Genomic DNA, 22,370 nt, shown 5'->3' with positions numbered 1-22,370 from the left:
CAAAGTTGACTGGGGTTTCTTGCGTATTTTTCTGTCGATATGTTACTGATGGATGGGTAGACGTGGCCTCGGTGATGAGAGTGCATCCTGCAGGGTCTTTCGAGACTCCGAGACTGGGCTGAGGGATGGACATGCGTGTCTGGCCTCAATGTACATCTCCCGCAATCATCTGTTGGGACTCACGTGGGAAGCCCGGGATTGGGAGGAAGCTGCCGATTTGAAACGTCCATGGTTACACAAGAGCCGACGACAACTGTAGGTTGTATCGGCAATGGCTCTGCTATGTGTCTTCCATCAACCCCCATGCCCCTTCTGACGAGGGAGCTGGTGATAATTCAAAGATCAGCGATGCTCAATGGCTCCCCAAGGTTCGAGACGGGCGCAATCGGAGATGATGGGGCCGGCATGGGCTCATGGCCAAGGCTGACGACATAGTTTGATAACGACAGGGTCACCATGACGCCTCGTTGGTACTGCCCTGCTTGCATTGCCCTCACTCTCAGACGCCACGAGGTTGGCAACGTTATATCGGATAGAACTAATGCCGGCGCATTCATCCCGGCCGGATGTCGAAGAGACCTCCACCCTGCATGGACGCTGCTGGGGACTGCGGCGGAGAGATACTTGCGTCCTATGAGGATCAAGCGCAAGGGCACACTGTACCATTGGGTTAGTCTCTGGAGGACAGAGACCAATCGCCTCAATCCCTTGACGAGAGAAGGGGAAAGAACTGATGCGTCGGCTGAAGATCATGCAACTAGAGACCCCAAAGTTTGAGCAAGTGCCTGACCGATGTGTTATTAACCGAAGTAGTACGTACTTCGTACACCACGTTGCTTTTTCGATCAAAATGCCGTGTCAGATTTCCCCCAGCGGTCCGAGAGATGAGACACTGAGACAGCCCGCACAGGCGCTCAGGACTCGGTCCCAGGAACGTTACTTCTTTGTACATCTGGGCGTCCGTCACACAAGCACTGATTAGGAGAGCCACGCCTGGCTGCAGCCAACTCTCATCGAGGGCCCGTATCTTGTTTCCCGTGGCGGGCAGCCCAGGCCCATTGGGTAGGATCCCGTAGTCTTGTGTCACCACAATGTTGTTGCCGAACGTCGGGGCCAACCCTATTTGCCATGGCGGCCGGTTGTTAGTTGTTGACGAACGAAGCACCCATGGCGGGATCACCGGTTCGAAAGCCGTGGGGTCAGTCTGCCGCGCCAAGACCAGCCAGGGCATGCCCCGGCCTTCCTGATGACCCGGTGACCAAGTGTATGGGATGGAGGGACGCAGGAGAATGGCCGAATGGTCTCGACGCGATGAGGCTGAAATGTCGACGAAGCCAGTTCGCGATGTGGGGGATCAACCTAAGCCTGTGCGGACATTCGGTCGCCCAGTACAGCGGTGTTGGAGCGGTGGGACCCGGGGCTTTCTGGACAAGTCCTCCTGTGTCCCTTGCAAGTACCACTGCCGATGTCCCACAGCGACTGCGCGCATCCACTCCGAGAGCTGTGACAAGGCGGCCACACGCACGTTTCCCCGGAAAATCAAGGCCACCTCGCCTCGCATATGGAGTGCATCTAGTTGCATGGTGCCGAGAACGTACAATGACGTTTGAGGAGCTCTGTGCGCTTAGTCAGAAGCACGGGCCTCCACGCAATTGTCCTTGACAAGTTGTTTCACCTCTCAGGTACTAAGGTAGTAAGTGAGTTGTCCTAAATCTAAGTGACATGTACTTCACCTTGCGGAGCAACCTCCTTCCCTTACAGGTGAACCTCGAGCTGGTTGGGCAGGGAAGCCCTCTGCCGTGTACTATGGCGCGTAGTGGCATCGCATGTGAGAGCCGCAGGAGGAGTCGAGCCATCCATTGGCTGGGGAGGGACAAAGATCATGTGGTGGGGATTCGATACAGAACGGCCCGATGGCGAGCCGCTCAGCATATTCTAGGATGGTGGCCATCGAATTGCGTAGAAGATGAGAGGATCCCAGGGCAGGCAGCTTGAGTGGCTGTAATTCAACGGAGTAGACCGTGTCTAACAGAGGAATGCGGTTGACTGCCGAGATGGGGAAGAGGCAGCTGCATCCGTGGGACGGCTGCGACCCGACACGTTGTCCAAGCAGCGGAAAGCCAATGCAAAGGGAACGCAGGCTAAGTTGCGTCGGATACGGAATACAGGGATGAGGATAGTCTGTGGATCATGGACGGCATCCATTGAGTAAACTGTGACCAGGGTCAGAGCGGAGACGACGAGCGACCTAACTGGCACGGGTGACAGAGAGCCAAGTTGTTTTGAAAAGGTAACTCGGGCCAGTGGCCCCCGATGCCAGATGGCGAGTGACAAGGGGCTGGATCGGCGAGAGGCGACCTGTCACTTTTGATTTGGCGATGGAGGGCCCACTGGATTGACCGGTTGGGCCAGGGGGCCTAACTGGAGTGTTGCTTATCGAGGAAAGGACTTGGGATGTCGGTCTCGGTTGGTTCACAATGAACGCGAGGCGACGGGCGGGAGGCGGGAGCGAAGGCTTGAGCTGAACTGGCTGGCTGGCTGGCTGGATGGATGGATGGATGGATGGAGCCGGACATGGGTGGGTGGGGGGTGATGGAAGAGCAGGTTCGAGTAGCCGATGTGATGCGTCTGCGTGGAGAAAGCGAGACGAGACGAGAGTGAGAATGAGAGAAGGGGAGAGTAAAATCGACGAGAGAGGGGTAGAGCTAATGGTGCCGGCCGGCATTGGACGCGAAGCATGATGGAATATGATCAATGGAGGGCTGTCTCGACGAGTGAGAGCTGGATATGAAGAATGTGGTGGAGGAGGTGGAGGTGGATGTGGATGTGGAGGAGGCGGAGGCGGAGGCGGAGGAATGCCGTTCAAGATTATGGCTTCTAGAGACCGGTGATAACAGGGAAGGCAACTTTAATCGCATCTATTGCGACTTCCGAGTCAAGACGACAGACGGTTGTAGCTTGTAGCTTGTAGCAGGGAGCTTGTAGCAGGAGGACTCACCGGTAGTTACTGCCGTGGCTATTCCGGGCGCGTTGCTGTTGGGGTGAAACAGTTGGACACCACTTGGAAACGACGCAGCTGTCAGCATCGCTGTGAGTCGTGCAAAGCGGACAAATGAAGGCATTAGTAAATTGGCATTGACGCGGGAGACGTCGCATTAATAGCACGTTTCGATCGACCTACCGGCATCTACAATGTCATTATTAGCCGGCTGTTAAGACATGACACACAGCTGCAACTCCTGTGACTGCTGGGACTTGGGCAACAATGCGACAGCGAAACGTCCGAAACCGTCCAGGCACAGCTGCATCTCATCACTGCCTCACCACCGCGTGCACCATCCTGACTCGCTTACCAGCATGGCCTCTCCCCTTCCGTGATGCGTGGATTGCCGTGGTGTTGTCTTCCGTTGAGTGGCTCTGGAAAACCGGTCTCCCTCTGCATCCACGTCCACGTCCACGACCACGTCCACGTCGCGCCCCAAGACTCACTCACCGGCCTCGACGTAAGGAGGCAGAGGTATGCTGAATATAGCATCAAGACACTGGCTGTCTGTCATATCTCGACTTTGCACTTGCAGATGCAGAGATGACACCACCACGACCCTCGAGCACCACCTGAGCCGCCACCTCTACCACCACCCCTCTAAATTCCAGGTTCTGGATTCTGGAAAGGGCGGGGTTATGTGCTGAGGCAAGGGACGGATTGACTGATCTATGCAGCTGGATGCAGATGAAAGACGACGAGATTTGCCCATCACCCTGTCTCCGGCCCTTGCTTGTGACGACCTTCACGTGTCTCGCTGCCCGACTCCTTGGTACCTGTACCTTGGATCTTTAGTGAGGGTGGCTCCATGCCGTCTTAGGCTCCTCTATCTATCAATGAAGAGCAACAGGACTAAGGTAGGTAAGGCCACCGGCAATACTTAATTCCCAAAAATGACTACGTCCTGGTCATGCTCGCACTAAAAGTCCGCGCTCGTTGACTGTTTTGTCAACATTCGGTACGTACATGCACGTCTGGGGCAGCCTCTCCAGCGCGGGCTACCTAAACCAGCACTAGGATCGTGACGGAGCGGCTCCTCGAGCCTTGGCTAGCGAGTAAGGGTGGAGGAGCGACCATCCGGCTGGCCTCATAGCACCTAGTCTCACTGGGGGACGCACGCTGCAGCCAGTCACCCAGCGTTCATCCCAATTCTTGGCCGCTGGCGTGGGGACTTGGAGATGGAACAGATGACGTGGACTCTGGATTGGAGCAGCATTCCTGATCCCCCGTTTTTCCTTTGCTGATTCTCGACGGCATCAGCCCATTCTGCAGCGTTACGAGCTGCTGCCAGCTCTAGAACCGGGTCGGGAGGCGGCGGACGCAGAGGCGAATGGGTTGACTGGATTGGCGGAATGGCGGAATACGGATGGATGAATTGGCTGAATGGGTGGGAATAGATGGACGAATGGCCGGAACGGATCTCGATGGCGACTCAAGCTACGTACTTTACTGTGTAGGGTCTGGAGTCTCAGAGGGAGTCTAGGCTGGTGAGCTGCAGGACTCACAAGCGATCTCTGGCCACTGCGCTCGTGGCTCCCATGCTCAGGCGAGGCGGCCTGTCAGCCAGCAGCGCATCCATGCCGCCCTGTCGTAGGTGGCCGACGGTGAGAAGGGGGGGTGCGGGCTTGCATTATGGCGTTTCTCGACAGAGTCGGCGGGTGGACCGTCAAGACACAGGAGTGGACGGCGGCGATACGGGTGGCATGCTCCAGCAGCCTGCAGATGCACTCATGCAATCCCGGCAGGCGGTGAAGGTGATTTCTTACACTCTTGTTGCGGGCTTGGACTGGGTGAGCTCACGTCTCGAAGGGGATGGTTGACAAGCTCGACGGTACTGAGCATTCGTACCTCGTACGGACGATGGATACAGTACCAAGGGTTCCATCAATGGCGAGGCCCATGTTCCTCCAGGTATGCGCAATACTACGTTCTGACTCCCATCCCATGTCGGTGCAAATACCCATGCCCAACATCCCCTGCTCCCTTGTCCCATGCGATGCGTCCATACCAAACCTCCGTGGCGGAGACGGACAGTGGCAGAGCCGACCAAGAGCAACAGGTAGCAGAGCCGTGATGCCAGGGCACCGTTTACCAAAGGAAGGTCTCCTAGTGGTATAATAACCGAGGCAGGCGACCGAGGAACCTGGAAGGCCGAGACCAACTACCAACGCAGAAGCTGGGGTCTGGGGCTTGGGCTTGGGGAGGACGAGGACGGGACAAGAAACAAGACTAGACAAGCTGCCTATCCAACGCCAGGCGGAGATGGCGATGGCGATGGCGGTGGGTCGAGGTCGAGCCAGAGTGGAGGAGCCAAAAGGAGGAGCCGGATGTAGTGGAGGTCGAGGATGATGAGGTCAGGCTGCTTGAGGATGCTGGATACTAACGCAGTAGGCCTTTGGTGGAGAGGAAAAGAAGAGGCATGGAATCGAGAAGAGCTGATGATCCCTGGATGATCCTGGCAAGCCTCCGTCAACGACCATCCGCAATGTCCCGTCCAAAGTCCGAATCCCAGGTAATTCACCCAATATGGGCACATTGCCAGCCCGCCAAATACACCGTCCCGGATGAAGCCATACACACCTTGATACAATTACATGTGTTTTCTCCGGCGGCCAACATGTTGGATGTATCTGCCGTTGACAAGAACAACGATGCATCCGCGGATACTTTCATCTCGACACGGACGCGCAGACACACACACACACTCTCTCTCTCACTCACTCACACACACACACACACACACACACACCCTTGATGCACGCTGGCATGTACTACTGTACTGTCTCGTGCATTCAGAGTCGCCCGTTGGTCGGCACCCTCGCCCGTTCCGCGCCCTTGGTGGCTCGCCGTGCAGCACATCGCGCATCGCGCATCGCAGTGCCGTGCCGTGGCTAACGGCCGAGGGCATGGACGCCTATTCGTCAATTCGACTCTGCAAGTTTTCTCTTTCCTCGCGCTGGGGGACCTGCAGCAGCGTACAGTAGGCGGAGGCAAGGTGAGGCAAAGTAAGGACGGCGCGCATCGGCGGCGTACATGATTGACATGGTTCGGGACATGTTGATTGAGGCGTCTTGCGTGTACGAAGGACGGTGCCGCTGCCCGCCGGTCGAGAGACGCCGCAGCGCCCCCTCCAGTTCGGCTTCTCCAGTGTCGTTTCCGGCGGGGAGCCGTCGGGGAGCCGAAATTCACCAAGAAACCGCCGTGGCCGCGGGTTACCTGCGGTCTGTACTATGTATGTGTGTATGTATCCGTACATACCTACGGCACATAGCAGTAGATGTGCTGGCTGCTGGCTGGCGTGCGCCCGCGGCCGCGGCTGGCCGAATTCCCTCCCATGTCAACGGCCGACGGTTCGGAGGTGGTGTCCGACTACGTATGTAGTGGGAGGGTAGGTAGTCTAGTTGGACCTCCTGACTCGGCGCCATCTGACTGACTCGGATGACGAGGGACCGCGAACGCGGTGTGTGTAAATGGTGGAAACTAAGACGAGCACGGTTGGGCCTTTGCGGGATGCAGACGCAGACGTAGACAAAGACTCAAACGTAGACATACAACAAGAAGTTCCATCCCGACCTTACTTAGTCGGTAAGGCTGTTGTGCAACCATCACGACCACGACCACGACCGAGACCACTTTGACCACCATCCATCAGACAGACCTACGTCCTGTCACTTACATCATCACTCTCCTCAACACCCTCCTCCGTCATCAGCTCCCCCCCATCCTCGACCAATACGGTCTTTGGGCACCACCCTAATTCCACATCCGCCGCTCGTCACAACAACAAATATCGACGAGACGACGACGGCAAAATCGGGAAATCGACAGAGTCGGCACATATCTCAAACACACCGTCATCACGGGCCTCAACATCGCAGAGACCACACCCCTCCCCCCTCCACCTGTGCTCCGTGAGCCCAACTCTCTGAGTACCTACCCATCCATCCTCTACCTCGATCCGGCCCAGCGGCTAAGTCCTCCCCTACGGGACCGATCGAGAGTGCTTGTGCGACACTCGTCGCGAAGTCGTCACAACGACTTGACGCCCTCCCGCCGCCATAGTCCGAACCATCCGTCCATACGGCGACGGAAGCCGGCTCGATCCTGGGTAGTGACACCTCCGGTCGATACCTGACGTTACTTTACGTGAACTGCGTGCGCTACCTGTACGTTGCTGGCCGTTGTTGTACCGAGTAACGAGGTAGGGAATACTCCGTAGGGTACCCTGACTTTCATCAATCTTGATCCGACCGATCAGACCTTGGACCACCATCTCCCCCTTCTCCTGGCCCAACTTGGACTTTAGCCTTGCCTTACCGTCTGGGGAGACCTGACTGGTCGTCAACCCTACCGGACCTCACCTGAAGCGGACCATACTTAGCTGGGACAATCCCCCTAAAAATACCACCTACTTTCCCAGGTTCTTCCATCAAGCACCCAAATTATCCGCGGCATCAATTTCTCCCTCCAAGAGTGTCGGTCGTTTTCTGCTCCTTGTGCGCGCTAAACCGGGGAACGAAGTGAATCACTCTCGTGGCTCTGCCGATCAGATTTTCGCTGCCTCGCCCCATCACTCGTCACTCGTTTGGTCGTTGCCCAATACCAATACCGACACTGACAGTCGCTGCTTTGCCTCCGGTCCGTGCCCCCGGAGAGCCCATCCCCATCTGGATCGTCTCTGGATCACGAGAAACGTCGACCAGTACGTCAGGCATTCACTCATTCGCGTGGCTTTCTCCCCCCCCCCCTCCCCAAAGCCAAGAACCCAGCGGACCCAGCAGGCGGGCCCAGGAAGCGCCCCAGTGGAGCCAAAGCGACCCAGAAGGCCCAAGGACCCTCTCTACCCCGGCGACGCCCCACAGGCGACAGCCCCCAGGGCGTGCAATACAGACGAGTCCGGACAAGCCTGGGCAACAAGAGTGTGTGCAGGCGGCGTGCGCAGGCGGCGTGCAGAGTGTGCAGAGTGCAGCTGCAACAGGCGTGCAGGTGTGTGTGCCCACCAGCCCACCAGTCCACCAGTCCACCAGTCCACCATCCAGGAGAAGACCGGGAGGCTCAGAGGGCCTAGACGAGGCATTGCTGGGACGAACAGGGGACTTCAGCAGACACCAGCAGACACCATCAGACACCATCAGACACCATTGGAAACTCCCCGGGCCAGAGTCTTGCGACGACGACCTATTACCGTACGCACTCCGTTTCTTGCCTCCGTTACTCTCCTGCCATTGCCTGCTAGCGACTACAAGCACAGGGCTCCCCTTGGCCTCATTTTGTATTGTGTTATTTTCCCTCTTCATCTTCCTCTCCCGTCTTCCTCATCTCATCTTTCGCTCGGCCCTTTGCCTTGACACTTGCTCCCCCTTTGCCTTCGGCCAACGACTCTCCCGACCTCGGTATCCTTGTTTCCCTCGAGTCGTCGAGTCGTCAACACCTGGCCCACACTCCGGGAGCTTTCTTGGTGGCTACGCCCTCGACAAACCAGTCCACCCTTGGCTGGCCCCCTCCTCCCTCCTCCCCTACCCCCTCCATCCAGGCTCCCCCCCCTCCCGTGGACCCTGGGACGTCAGGCAAGGCCTCCATAATCCGTCCCCGAGCTCCATTGGATCTCGGATTCGAGAACAACGAGGTACGTACTATTTCTATGTATGTTCCCTCCGGGCAGCAAACAGCAGGGACAAGGGCAAGCTCGGGTGGCTTTCGCCACTGACCCAAGTCAGCTGCCCCACCAAGGCCGCTCTTGCCCTCACCTGCACGCACCCACCTGTGCCTGTGCTTGTGCTTGTCCTCTGCACCTGCCCTGTGCTTTTGCGCTGCTCGCGGGTCCCGGTGCTTGTACTCTGCGCCTGCGCCTGCCCACCCACTCACTGGCCGCTCCACTACCTCTCTACGTACCACTCACCCGCCAGGGAAGGAACCTGCTGAGCCAACCTAGCAGGGACTTAGACTTAGACCAGACTCGACTTCGAGCCTCGAGACTTGACTTCGTCTCTCACATCACAACATCTCGTGCCTCTCTTCCACCCGCCACTCGCTCGTTTTCTCCCCCTTCCTCCTCCCCTCCTCCTCGCCAATTGCCACGGGCAGGGCAATGGTTCGTCCGTGGTGAATGCCCTCCGCCTCTCCTCTCTCTTCGCGCTCTCTCTCGTCCCTTTTCCCGCCTGTACGTCCGCCTCTCTCCCTCACATGGGCCGTCGCTCCTTGCCCCGACCTCGCTCACCCGCCCCCAGCTCGTCATGACCGCCCCCGACGACATGCCGACCGCCCAGCCCGGCTCCGACCGCGATGGCCTCTCCCTCGCCGACGATATCCTCCGCCACACCCAGTACCTATACGCCCTCGTTCTCCTGATCGCATTCGTCTCTTGCGCCGCCTGGTACAGCGTCGTCAATGCCAAGAAGGAAGAGGACCTTGTCCAGCCGAAGGTCAAGGGTCCTGGTGGCAAGCCATTGCCACTCACAAAAAAGAAGCGCGCCCTTGCCGATGGCTCCCGTAAGATTGGGCCTGGCTTCGGCCGTACCGCGAAGAACGTCTTCCGTTACCTCGCCGCCATTATCTTCCTCAGCTATGTGGCCAGCGCCTCTCTCATGTTCAACCATGCCTTTTGGCACGAGGACCCGTACCGCTGGTCAAAAGAAGGACTGCCGTGGGCTGGCGAATGGAGTGTGGTACGTGAGACCCCGGCGCCCTGAGTGCTGCCAGAATCCCAATGCAGCTCATACTGACCCGCTTTGCCCAGGTCCATGTTACCGGTGCCCTCTTCTTCTACCTCTACATCCTCATCTCCTTATTCGACTGGCGCAAGGGCCCCAATGTGGTCCATCTCCTTGTTTGGATCCTCGGCTTTGCCGGGGAGCTGATCATGGCATCCACCACCCTCGTTGCCGCTGCCGATTGTCACTTCTTTCGTTCAGTTCGAAACAGTGAACCCAAGAAGGACGGGAGCTGCATCGACTCCTGGACCAAAGTCGACTTGATCCTCTACCTAGTACGAATTCTTCACCTCCTCGCCCTCATTGGCATCTTTACCACTGCATGGATCCTCAAGGTGCGCCGCTCCGACGACAAGCTTGAAGAGGGGTGTGTAGGCGAGTCTACCCCGCTGCTTAATGGACATCGCCGGTCGTACGACATCCAGAATGGACAGGTGCCCAATGGTCGAGAGGCTAATGGTCGTCGATCCCGTGGCCGAACCATTTCCAACGCCGCCAAATCCGTTGGTCCCCGCAAGGATGAACCGGCGGCCTTCTACCGCCCCGAGAAGCTGCCCCACAAGACATGGTGGGAATACCTTCGTGGATATTCCCTATTCTTTCCTTACCTGTGGCCCAAGGATGTCGTCAGGCTCCAGGTGCACGTTCTCATCTGCTTTGTTCTGGTCGTTCTCCAGCGCCTTGTGATTGCTGCGGTGCCGTGGCAAATTGGCCGGGTCGTGGATAGGCTGGTCGACGTCATAAAGCTCGTCTCCTCGGGCGAGCCGCTCACTATGGCTAACTTCCCTCTCGCGGACTTCTCCTTGTTGGGCGTCTTATGGATTCTACAGGGCCAATCAGGTCTGTTGGGTTCAGTGAGATCGCTTCTGTGGATTCCTGTCTCCCAATACTCTTACAGAGGACTCACCACAGCAGCATTTAACCATGTCCACTCTCTGAGCCTTGATTTCCACCTGTCAAAGCGCACTGGCGAGGTTCTATCTGCGCTCAACAAGGGATCGGCAATCAACCAATTCTTGGAACAGGTTACGTTCCAGGTTTTCCCGATGCTCATGGACCTTTTCATTGCCATCTTCATTTTCTATTACCGGTATGGCCCGCTCTACGCCGAGATTAACTTGGTGGATACGTGTTGGTATCTGTACATGACTATCAAGATGGCATCAACCCGAGCAGATCAGCGTCGCGAAATGACGAATGCCGATCGTGAAGAAGAGGCAATCAAGAACGACTCGATCTCGAGCTATGAAACTGTCAAATACTTCAACGCAGAGGAATTTGAATCCCGTCGCTACCAAGACAAGGTTGGGGTCTTCCAGAAGGCTGAAGCGCAAGTCCAGGTGGGCATGATGATGATGAATATCTGCCAAACTCTCGTCTTCAATCTGGGAAGAATCATCGCGGCTCTGGTTTGCGGTTGGCAGGTTGCTATCGGAATGCGCAGTACCGGCGATTGGTTTACCGTCGTTTCATATCTTACCCAACTCCAGGGACCCCTCAACTTCTTCGGCACCTTTTACCGCACTGTTCAGCAGGCCATGATCTCCGGTGAGAGGCTCCTGGAGCTCTTCAAGATTCAGCCTACGGTTGTCGACACACCCCATGCGGTTCCCCTCGAAAACTTTAAGGGCCGTATTCGTTGGAACAACGTCAGCTTCTCGTATGACCGACGAAGGCCGGCACTGCGAAACATCAGCTTTGAATGTCTCCCTGGCACCACTACTGCCTTTGTGGGTGAGTCAGGCGGTGGCAAATCGACGCTCTTCCGTCACATGTTCCGCTACTATGACTGTGACGAGGGCAGCATTGAACTTGACGGCCAGGATGTCAAGGACCTTACTATCAACTCGGTGAGACGTCACATTGGAGTCGTCCCCCAGGACACTACCCTCTTCAACGAGACCTTGATGTACAACCTCAAGTATGCCAACCCCGCAGCCACAAACGAAGAGGTCTATGCCGCTTGTCGCGCCGCTAGCATTCACGATCGTATCATGTCGTTCCCCGACCAGTACGACACGCAGGTCGGCGAGCGGGGCCTGCGTCTTAGCGGTGGCGAGAAGCAGCGAGTTGCCATTGCCCGCACCATTCTCAAAGACCCCAAGATTATCATGCTAGACGAGGCCACGTCAGCCCTAGACTCCCATACCGAGCAGGAGATCCAGGACAATGTGTGGAGTATCGGTCAAGGCCGCACACTACTCATCATTGCGTACGTCCACCTGTTACCTGTCTTACCCTTTAAGCTGTGCCTAACACTTCTCTCATAGCCACCGATTGTCCACTATTACCCACGCTGACCAGATTATCGTACTTAATGCTGGCACGATTATTGAGCGAGGCACACACGAGGAACTTCTAGCAGCTAATGGCCGATATGCTTCAATGTGGGAGAAACAGATCCGAGCTGAGCGTGCTCTGGATGTAGCCCGCGAAGCTCACCAAAGGGCTGCAAAGGCTGTCCGAAGAGCCAATATGGGTGGCAAGAAGAAGTCAGATGCACCTTTGGACGGCTATAACAGTCTTGCGTCATCTGGAACACTCTCTGGAAATGCAACGAGCAAAGGAAAAGAGGATGAGTCAACTTCTTCCACCTCCTCAGCATCCTCGGACGCCGAATCGAGCCATACGGAAGAACACTCTCCAGAACGGCAGTGAAGCGACAACTTCGGCTCTTGAACATGTGTGATCGACGACGATCGACGACTCACACATATACATTGTACGCACTGCGTACCTACTACTGCCCCCTGAGCGGGCCGCTGAACCTTGAGACGGGCTAGGATACTACGCTTCTTTTTTCTCGTGCCGCTCTGTTGAGGCATCTCACCCAAGTGAACTTCCCACGAGGTTCCTTGGCCGTTTCCTGGCTTCGTTTTCGACATGTTGCTCGGTTTATGAAAGGACACGATTCGCGTCTACGAAGTTTCAACAAGGTTCGGCATTAAGACAGCATGGAATCGGCGTTATGGAGTTTTTTTTTTTTTTTTTTTTTTTTTTTGCTTTCGTGATTAATGAGACCGGGTCATCATCCGCAAACTAATACATTTGCTCTCAAACCTGTCTCCAGTGGTTGAATTGGGCTTATATGCAGGGATCATCACAGTACGACCCTGAGGATCCATACGCCTTTGGACTGCACAACCTTCGAACGTCTGGTCTTTCGGAGTGGTGATGCCTGGCACTAGGGCCACGGCAGGAGGGTGAAGAGGGAGGGGGGGTTGGAGCTTCTAATGTCGCCAGTCTATGAGACACGGGTCACAAGCGTTATCATCCGAATTGGGGATGGGCTTGGTCCCTAGTCCTGGACAGTCTCTTAGGACGAGTCATAATGTGTGTTGTGTGGTTACGTACTCTTCTTGGACGGAGGAAAGTCGCGCCTGAGGAGGCAACGGCACATATAGGGCTGGCGGAGGGAGTAATGAAGCTGAGCATATTTCTACTTTTCTTTTGGTGTCAATTGGTGGACGAGTCGGAGTGATCTCCGACCTGAGCAAGAGTCTATGGACATGGGAATGGCGGAGTTGGCGGATACCAAACATGATTTGCTTCGGCCTTCGGTTTCAATCAAGGAGAGCAGCGGTTTCATTTCGGGTGCGGTGGTTCGGCTGGTTCTTGACTCACAGGCACGGCCGGCTCGGGGTCCGAACGGACCGGGGACGGATACGGGACCGGGAACGGAGGCAGGCATTTGCGAGGCACGGGAAGACCAAAACCGGGACCAGGACCAAGACGACGCGCCAGGAGTGAGACGGGAGACTATTAGGTCTCTATAGATAGACGGACCGCTCGTGCGGGAGGCGCCTTTGATTGATTGATTTCCTTTGATTTTCGCTGCTGGGTTCTGGGGAGGCGAGAAGAGAAAAAAAGGGGTCTGGTTTTAAACTTGTTGCTATCACCACTCTCTTGGTGAGAGAGAGAGAAAGATAGCGAGACAGACAGTTCACACAAGCACGCGCAACCCACACACAACGAGGCGAAGTTGAAGAGGAGCACGGGGTGAGGCGAACCATCAGCAAGAGCATTCTTAACATTTTCTTTCCTAGCATAATTAGCAGATTAAGCAAGCGATGGGAATTTCCTCCTGTTCTTTGAAACCAAGACACTGTTTTCGTGATACGGGTATCCTTGCTACCTGCCCAATCCGCATATCAAACCACGTAGTATTAACCAAGTCATTATTTTGCCCTAGGGAGCTTCTATTGCTTCGGACTGACTCAGGCACGGGGTTTCGTGCGCGTCGCAACGCTAACGTTGGCATGGGTATTCCGGAGTGTCCCGGACATAGCGTCGCATTGTGTGTTGTGCATTGTGCATTGCTGTTTGGCGTTTTCTTGACACAAAGACTCAACGTTGTGTTGCAAAAGTTGCCCATCCGCATGCCCATCCGCATGCCCTTGTTCGTGCTCCACTACCATGTAGACCTAGACCCGCCATCCCGGATCCCGGGACTTGCGCCTCACCGGACGCGTGCAGCGGCGGCGACGGCGGCGAATGAGCAAAACCGCCGAGTTGAAGTCGCATTCCACTTAAAGGCACTCCCCCTCCCCCGACGGTGCATCCGAAAGTGGAAACCCCAAGGATGCCGGCATCTTTTTTTAGGCTGCCCAACATATTCTCCAGTGTTTTCCTTGTTCATGTGGACAGATAGGGGGCGGGCGTTTTCATCCGACGTCATGTCGTTGCTCGTGTCGGCTTACGCGTAGCGGCGAGACTTACAAATGGACACGAAATCTGGACCTTTGGAGGCGAGAAAAAAAAGAGATATACTCCACAGGGCGCAAGCAAGCAAGGGAGGGGTGTGTGCGTGTGTGCATGTGCACGAGTTAGGATCGGAGCGAATGCCGGGGTATTTTGCTGCTGCGTCTTTCATCTTTTTCGTGCAACTCGGCGGATGCCGCGGTTGGCGCTGTCGTTGGGGTTGGCTTGCCGCGGGGAACGGTGGAGGAGATTGGAGATTGGAGATTGGAGAATACAATACAGAATCGCGCCTTTTGGATAACGAGCATGGGGTTTCCCCCTGCTTCCTATGGGTTCCTCGTTAGTGGGAAGCTTGGCATGTGTGACCTGTCCTCTTTTCTTTATATAGAAGCCCTTTTAAGCTTGACATGTGTGGTTCGTGCGGTGGAGGTGGATGGGTGTGGTGTGGGTGACGATGTGTGTGGGACCCGAGGACGTCATGTGAAAAGTAGTAGTATTAAAATGATCGTACATAGATCAAGGTATGATAGTACACGAAAGTATTTGATAGCGTTGAAGTACATGGCCGGGAGGTAGAAGCCGTGTTCGTCCGGTCCCATGGCGTGGCGCATGTCTGGCGCGTGTATAACTTGGCTGCATGTCCCAGGGGCGTTGGTAGCCAGGCTCAGAGGATACGACTCTCTCTGTCCCGATCGTTTGGCTCTCCCTTTGACCTTTTCTCTTGCCGCAGCTCTTGTCCAGACACACGCAAGAATGCCCTCATTAGTCCGGTCTCCCGGTTACCCCCCCCGGAACTCCCGCATGTCGGTATTGAAAAAGCGAGTGTGAAGAACCCCCTCCAATTTGGTTTGATGAACACCATTTTCCCCAGATGCTGACAGCCAAGAATGCAACCACGTCCGATTCCGTTCCCCTGATTGTCGTCATTATTATGATAATACCATTAAGTCGTCCCAATGGCCGAGTCCATGCTTTCTTCCCCCCTCTTTCCTCTTTAATTCGTTCAACTTGGAGACACACTGGTCTGCCGAGTCTCTCAGGCTTGCAATCTTGACCTTTCGTCCAAAGCCTTGAAAAGACGCTTGTAGTCTAGTTCTTGGAGTCGCCATTCTGGACAGAATTGCCGTTAGTGAGGCCGTTGGCCTTGGGCTCAGGCATCGGCGTCTCTTCCTCCTCGTCCTCATAGTCGGAGCGGTCATCATCAAGCTCGTTCTGGAAGGCAAAGCGGTAGGCGATACGGCCGATGCAGAAGAGCCAGAACAGGTTCAGAGCCTGCAGGGACGAGAGCAGACTCGCGGTGATAACCTGGCTAAGACGGCACTTGAACTGCCCCGCATCCCAGTCCATCTCGAAGGGACCGATGGTCTCAAACTCAGTGAAGAGGGACCAGATGATCTTGATGTTGATGACATGGCGGAGATAGATCCAGACACCCATGAAGAGGACAAAGTAGGGGCCTGTGAGGGAGGAGTCGAGGTAGTTGAGCGTCTTTGAGGTGGCCAGGAAGAAGTCGCTGATGTCGTGGGTGACGTAGACGGGCAGGCCGATGTAGGTGAAGTGGAAGCGGTAGCTGAGGGCAATGAGAGCCAGGCTGACAATGTGGTGGCCGACGAGCTCCTTGAAGTCCTTGCGGGGCTTCTCCATGCCGAGAATAAGGACGATGGCCTGCTGGGCCCAGTAGGCAGCCTCGAAGAGGTAGTAGAACTTGACGGGCGCCAGGTGGGTGGTGTGGGGGAAGTCCTCGTACATGCCGGCCGTGTTGAAGTACCAGACGGGAGTGAGGCTCATGACATAGAGGCCGGCGGGACCGAGGACACCAAAGTAGACGGCAGTGTACATCTGCTCCATGAAACGGGCCTGCTTGCCGCGACTGAGGCCACAATAGCGAGCGAGGGGCTTGAGCATCTCCTGCATGATGAACTCGCGGGTGAAGGAGAGGACAACGGTGTAGAAGGAGACGAAGGCAATGTCCCATAGGCCCTTGCCGTACTGGGCCGGAACGCTGGGGTCATCCTGCGGCAGCTTGTAGGAGAGGAAGATGAAGTAGTGGATTGGGTTGGACTCGGTAGGGTTGACGGCGTATCCGGCGAGGAACAGCAGGATGATGATGGCGGGGAGGACGAAGGTGCGCTTGATCATGGTCTGGCGAGCGCGGGCGAAGAAGCCGCGGGCACGGCGACGCTTGGAGATGCGCTTGTGTCCGTTAGCATACTGCGAGAGAGACCGTAGTCAGTCGCGGAGGTGGAAAGGAGAGGAGGAAGCGACACACCTGAACATTGACATCGTTGGCATCGAGACTGACCCGGCTCGATGCCATAGCAGGCGCTCCCGTGTCACCGGCGTTAATATCGCCGCCGAGAACGCTGCTCTTACGCCGTCTACGAGCGGCTCCGTCGGCAGCATGGGCATGGGCACCGGAAGCGGTGCCGTTGCTGGTGCCGTTACCGTTGACGTGCTGTAGCTGTTCCGCCGCCGAACTGAGGGCGGGGAAGGGTTCGGAGTCGACCATGCCTGCGGATTTGCGGGAGGAGCTTCTGGTGGTTCGTTTGGACGCCATACAATCGAGGTTGAACGTCTGCGGTAACGTCGACCGGATGGTGGGTGGATGTGTTTGTCGCGTGCTGTGTGGTCGGACAAGTATTTTCTTGTAGTACCTTGGTGACTTCTTTTGCACCAAAGCCCGCCGTTCCGTATTGCCTGTTACCACCTAGCGTTCCCGAGTGCGCAAGACAGGATCAGATCAGTCAAGCAAGTGTCGCGGAGAAGAGTGCTGACAAAGGACAGAATACAGAATACTGAAGGATCCCACGGCAGCTGACGGGTCGAAGGGGGATGGATTGATTGATCTTGTCCTGTCACGTCTCTTTTTCAGCCCCTTTCCCGCTTGGTGGAGTCGGCAGCAGTGAAAAGTCGCGGGGGAGTGGAGGCAGCGGGGGTCAGCAGGAAAACGGCGTATGATTGGCTGGCGCGAGCCGGGATTGCGAGCGGGTGGCGGCGCTACGATGGGAAGGGAGAAGAGTGCGTGCGAGAGTATGGGCGGCCGAGTGAGAGATTGACGATGGGAATAAGGAGTGGAAATGGACGAGTTGGAGAGAGAGAAAAGCGGGTGGGTAGGAAGGTTTTGTGTGAAGCTGGGACCATGCCAGTGCATACGGAGTACGCGTATTGGGTTTGGAGAGAAGGTGGAAAGGAGCCACGATGGAAGAGTAATAAAAAATCCTGCGTTATGTGAATGTGAAGGTGATTGCTTCGGCCTCGGCACCCGCGGGTCGATCTTGGGAGCCACAATAGAAGTCCGCGGGTACCCAGGTGGCACTCGGCAGGAGATTAATGTCTGGGTATGGAGTAGGTAGAGGCCATCGTTGGACTGGTGAGAAAGTCGGGAGAAATGAGTGAGAAAGTAGGGATTTGCTGTCCTCGTTACTAGGTACCTACATTGGTAGTGGCTCGTCCGCCCCTTCCCCCTTTCTCACTAGGTAATTAATTGAAATTTTGAGATTGGGGCCCGGGCGGGTAGGAGCTTGCTTGCCTCAGAAGGGGGTTCAGGGTCCAACTACAGTGAGGTCATGGTCTCTGTGCCACTACAGCGGGGTCTTCAGCAGGTGCTTAGTGGGTGTTTTCTGGGTGCCTTCGGGGGGATCGAATGCCCGACGCCCGCTGTAAATACCCGCCATCCATGTAAGCCGCTCTTCTGACCTAGTTCGGATTGCTCGGTCTCGGTTCTCAAGGGAGTACTTAATTCGTACTTGGCTAGAGGTACATAGGTATGACCAAATCCTTCCGGGACCCTTCGGCATTTGTTATTAGTCGGCGTGATTTGTGTTGGACCCTGCTGCCATTTCACGCTTAGTAGCTCCCACCTCTTGGTTCTGCGCTGTCGATTCTCAACAACTGGAGGCCTCAACTCAATTACTACACACAAGTGTCTTCAACTACGACAGCCACCCATGCAAGGTAAAGATCCAGCTGGGTTTTGGGGGTCAGGTGGGTATGATTTTTCAGCTCCTGTCATTAATCCAGCTCTCGTTCCCCCGGCTCGCATGTGAGCCAGTAACGCACGACTTTGTTGGCCCGGGCCTAGGCTCTCCCTCTCTTCGTCGGGCGGATGGCCAAGAAATACCTGGCACGAACCGCATCACCATCGGCCCACGCCAGCTCACCTCAGCCGGTTCTCTCGGCAATGCGGATTTCTCTTCTTGGCTGGGTGGCGCTTAATGGCACTTACTGCCTTGGTCTTGTATGTGTCTCCTTGATTTCCATGTGACCTCTACCATGTCAATGTACGATGCGTCATGTACCATGTACGATATATCATGGCAGATGTACGAATACCATGTACGAGGTACGTCATGCCAGGGGTGGAGTTGGAGATATAGTGCATAGCATCATAGAAAAATAGCCAAGGAGCCGAACAGTATGCATGGTTCGATATCTTGATCTATCACATCCCATATTTTTCGTGCGTATGTCGACCATGTGTAAAGTCCGGACCCTGTCTCGCCTACATGATCAACAAACTCATCCGCCATCATGTTGCAACCAACACACATCGTAAACATTTGTATCACTCCCATCCATCACAGCAATTGACCGTGTCAACGACATAACATATATGAGTTCCATTTCAATTCCTATTTAGTGGCGTGTCAAGGCACACCACGACTCGGCAAGTCTATGAGCTAACCATTTCCTCTTAAACTAACCCATCATAGCAATGTTGTATCCCTAAACGCCGGACATCTCTGTTGTGCTCTGAAGCTGATGTCGAAAATCCTCCCCATGGTTCATCATCTCCCCAGGGTATCTTTGTTCGCAATGCTCCGCCAGTCCATCCCTTCTCAAGGTTCCTTCTTTTTATGCTAAACAAGCAATCAACGCCTCGCTAGATGCAAACTAAACGGCACAGAAATCACTCCTTGGCGGGTGCGCTCAGGGCACTCGAGATTGTCTCGACGAGTCTGAGTCTTGTCGTCGGTGATCTACCGAAGATGTCTCTGAAACCGAGCGGACATCATCATCTGAGTAGTACCCATCCTCGTAGATCATCCGTGACTGAACGCCTCGCCACAGCGGCGGGTTATTCGGCGGAATTGCCGGCTCGCCCTGCTGACTGCCCGAAAATGTGCTTCTGCTCCTGTCCAGCTGTGCCATCTCTCCAGATGCCTCTCTCGATGAGCTGCTGTTGCTGTTGGCCCCCAGCCCTATTGACGGGGAATGATGTGATGTGATCAACTCTTCTTCTTCTAGAACTTGCTGTAACGCAGCTCCTCGTCGGGCAGGCGCAGGAATCACCGTTGTAGGGAGAGTCTCCGTATTGGGCGCAGTTCGCATCCGGTCACGAAGTTTGTCGGCCTGATTCGCTGCGAAATCCTCCAGACGTGCCCGCAAATCCCATCTGCCAGTTGAACGGGGCTCGGGTGTCGGACTCTGTTGGTTCTGAGGCACCTCATTTGTTGCTTCTTCACTGGAGTTGCGGAATATTGGGTTGGCAAAGGTGAGACTCCGCCAACCACCTTGGCTTTGCGTTGCGCCGTTGGCCTCCAGATCCGCCGTGTGGCCACTTGCAGGCGCAACGGCATGTCCATTTTGCGGAGAGGTAGAGGCTTGAGTCCATGGAGACGTATCGTCATTGTTTGGGTGGGTTTGGGGGTTGCTGTTCGGTCGTGCGAGGTCTACCGCGCTCTGCTGTGGCAGCGGATCAGGCGTCCTTGTCGTGGCCTCTGATGGCGGTTGGTATCGTACGGCATAGACTGTACTTGCAGCGCTGGCAGTATCTGTCCGGCTGACGGGTGTGACTGCGGGAGCTGGTCTTGCCGGCCAGATTGGTGGCCGTAGTATGGTTCCCATGCTCCGCTGTGTCGATGCCGCTGTGGTTGTCTCAGGGGCATCATTGCTTATCCCCCGGTATCTGTTGGTTATGGCAGACATATTGACCCATCCATTCGCCATGGATGTTGACGCCTGATGTCGTTCACCAGTGCCGCTGCCACCGGAGCCCCCTCCCTTTCGATTCTTTCGATTTCGGAGCCATGGAAATTCCGAGGCGTCGACTTCAAGCATGTCGTCGCCATCAAACACTTCTCGTCCTAGGATCCCATCCTTCTTCTCCTCACGCTCCAACGCCTCTATCCTCTCCACCCACTCCCAAACCACGACGCTGGCTGCTGCGGCGCCAACCCATCTCACATAGTCTCCCCAACCTGTGAAGTCGGGCTTTGAAATATCGAGGATGAAGAACACGATGGGGATCACGATGGACAAGATCGAGATGATGGACACCAAGAAGATGTTCTTCATAAAGGGATGATAGAAGGCGTATCGCTTCTTCATTATGGCGTAGTACAGAACCCAGGCCGCGTATAGAACCCCTAGAGCTAATTGAAAAAGGTAGCTGAGGGCAGGGACGGGATGGACAAAGTTCTTGGGTCGTACGGTCGAGTTGATTCCGTTCTCTGAGTACTTGAAGCTATTAAGAGCACTGAAGATTAGGTCGAGGATGATGAGGGCGAAGGCGACCCATTTGATAATAATCTTTTCGCGTTGTCGAGGGAAGAGGCGGATCAAAGTTTGTGCTTGGGCAAGCCACAAGAAGGTATCCGAAACAAGGCGGATAACCTTGAGCTCAGTGCTGCCCATAATCTCATCTTGCAATTCTTTTGCATTCTGAATACCCCATGTGTACTGGTTTTGCGCGACATTGAACGTATCTACGCTGGCCACGGTGAGCGACATGGCCACGGTCAGAGCGGCCACCTTTTGTAGCCATGGACGGCCACCGATGCTGATGCCGGTGCCTGAGCTGTGGGTAAATCCGCCTCGTCGGCCCAGATAGACGATGCCTCCGTCAAGAAACGAGCGGGGGGTGACGAAGAGCATGATGACCAGCATATAGGCCGTTACGGTGGTCGCGGCGAGGGCGTAACATATTGGGAAAGTTGAGGCGTAGAAGGGGTCGCGAAAGTCGGAGAACTTGACGCTGCTGTCGCTAGAGTCGTGTTGGGTGAGGCTGCTGTCGCTGGCCACGGTGAGCGATGAGTCGGCCCGGGGAATGAGGCCAGTCGCGCATGGCGCTTGGTAGATGATGGGGTCAACCACAGGGACTTGGGCTCCGTCGGGTCCCCAGGTCATGACACCAGCGCCGGGCCATATAGTCGTCGTGCATAGCGCAGGAAGCGCAGCCGTGAGGGTCGCGGTGACGAGCTGGTTGGCGTCCATGATTGCGGCCGGCCGAGGATCAATGGGACACGCAACGAAGCGGCCAGCCGCGGGCGACGGGGATCTGCAAATCGGGGGGTCTCTCCCTCGACTAGACAGTCGCCATGGAGGAATCGATTAGGGCGAATGTGCGTTGGGGGGCGTTCGTTCGCTCGTGGAATCGTGTTGACCTGACTGGGTTCGATTCGGCTCGTCGCGGTGCCTCGTTTCGTTGGATGATTAACCTGCCTCGACGGGTAGAAGAAAGTCGCGATAGTTTGACGTTGGTTTCGGAATGGGCCGAGTAACAGCGATTAAGCGGTTCTTGGCTTTCGAGAGACGAGGATCTCGGGTTGGCTCAAGGCACGAGGCGATTGCGGGATGACGGGCGCGTCGGAAACAATGCAAACCGGGAGGATGGTTCGGATTCGTGGAACGTGCTGCGGCTAGGAGACAAATCCACCAGGCCAGGCCAGACTGGACTCAAGTGGGGGATGGATGAATGATGGCAGGCTGGGCGCCGAGAGTCTTGGCCGTTTTCTGCGAGGGCGTATGTGCGAGTCGCGCCGTTGATTGGGGGGCGGTGGTCGGGGAAGCAGGTGAGCGACGTCAGCGATTGCCAGCGGGGGTGACGATGATTTTCGCAGCGGTGTTGACGACGGCCTCGGGGGGTAGATTTCGTCCAAGAGCTCGTGGGAATGAATCGGCTGGTTTTTCCAGGA

At 55.9% G+C, this 22,370-nt stretch overlaps 5 protein-coding genes across 5 annotated transcripts; 2 read left to right on the top strand and 3 right to left on the bottom strand.

Moving 5' to 3' along the window:
- Window positions 1-553: 553 nt before the first annotated feature.
- On the bottom strand, window positions 554-1,582 carry BGZ61DRAFT_479056 (uncharacterized protein; the record flags this gene model as incomplete). Its single annotated transcript, XM_046249068.1, has 3 exons — window positions 554-631; window positions 821-1,317; window positions 1,360-1,582. The coding sequence occupies 3 exons, from the start codon at window positions 1,580-1,582 to the stop codon at window positions 554-556; spliced, it is 798 nt and encodes a 265-aa protein (XP_046103191.1).
- Window positions 1,583-9,276: 7,694 nt separating this feature from the next.
- On the top strand, window positions 9,277-12,411 carry BGZ61DRAFT_533506 (uncharacterized protein; the record flags this gene model as incomplete). Its single annotated transcript, XM_046254018.1, has 3 exons — window positions 9,277-9,708; window positions 9,780-11,965; window positions 12,024-12,411. The coding sequence occupies 3 exons, from the start codon at window positions 9,277-9,279 to the stop codon at window positions 12,409-12,411; spliced, it is 3,006 nt and encodes a 1,001-aa protein (XP_046103190.1).
- Window positions 12,412-13,970: 1,559 nt separating this feature from the next.
- On the bottom strand, window positions 13,971-16,963 carry BGZ61DRAFT_354625 (TLC domain-containing protein; the record flags this gene model as incomplete). Its single annotated transcript, XM_046240634.1, has 3 exons — window positions 13,971-14,159; window positions 15,571-16,665; window positions 16,736-16,963. The coding sequence occupies 3 exons, from the start codon at window positions 16,961-16,963 to the stop codon at window positions 13,971-13,973; spliced, it is 1,512 nt and encodes a 503-aa protein (XP_046103189.1).
- Window positions 16,964-18,221: 1,258 nt separating this feature from the next.
- BGZ61DRAFT_453706 (uncharacterized protein) lies at window positions 18,222-18,892 on the top strand. Its single transcript, XM_046246110.1, has one exon. The coding sequence runs from the start codon at window positions 18,445-18,447 to the stop codon at window positions 18,667-18,669; it is 225 nt and encodes a 74-aa protein (XP_046103188.1). The 5' UTR covers window positions 18,222-18,444; the 3' UTR covers window positions 18,670-18,892.
- A 515-nt stretch (window positions 18,893-19,407) lies between these two features.
- BGZ61DRAFT_301640 (PalH/RIM21-domain-containing protein) lies at window positions 19,408-21,669 on the bottom strand (the record flags this gene model as incomplete). Its single annotated transcript, XM_046238692.1, has 1 exon — window positions 19,408-21,669. A coding segment is annotated over one exon (2,262 nt), but the record flags the coding sequence as incomplete, so codon positions are not given.
- Between the last annotated feature and the right edge of the window lie 701 nt (window positions 21,670-22,370).

The sequence above is a fragment of the Ilyonectria robusta genome (genome assembly GCF_021365365.1).
Source record: "Ilyonectria robusta strain PMI_751 chromosome Unknown BGZ61scaffold_12, whole genome shotgun sequence".
In the NCBI taxonomy this organism is placed as follows: Eukaryota; Fungi; Ascomycota; class Sordariomycetes; order Hypocreales; family Nectriaceae; genus Ilyonectria; species Ilyonectria robusta.
This window is presented reverse-complemented; position numbering and strand designations above follow the sequence as displayed.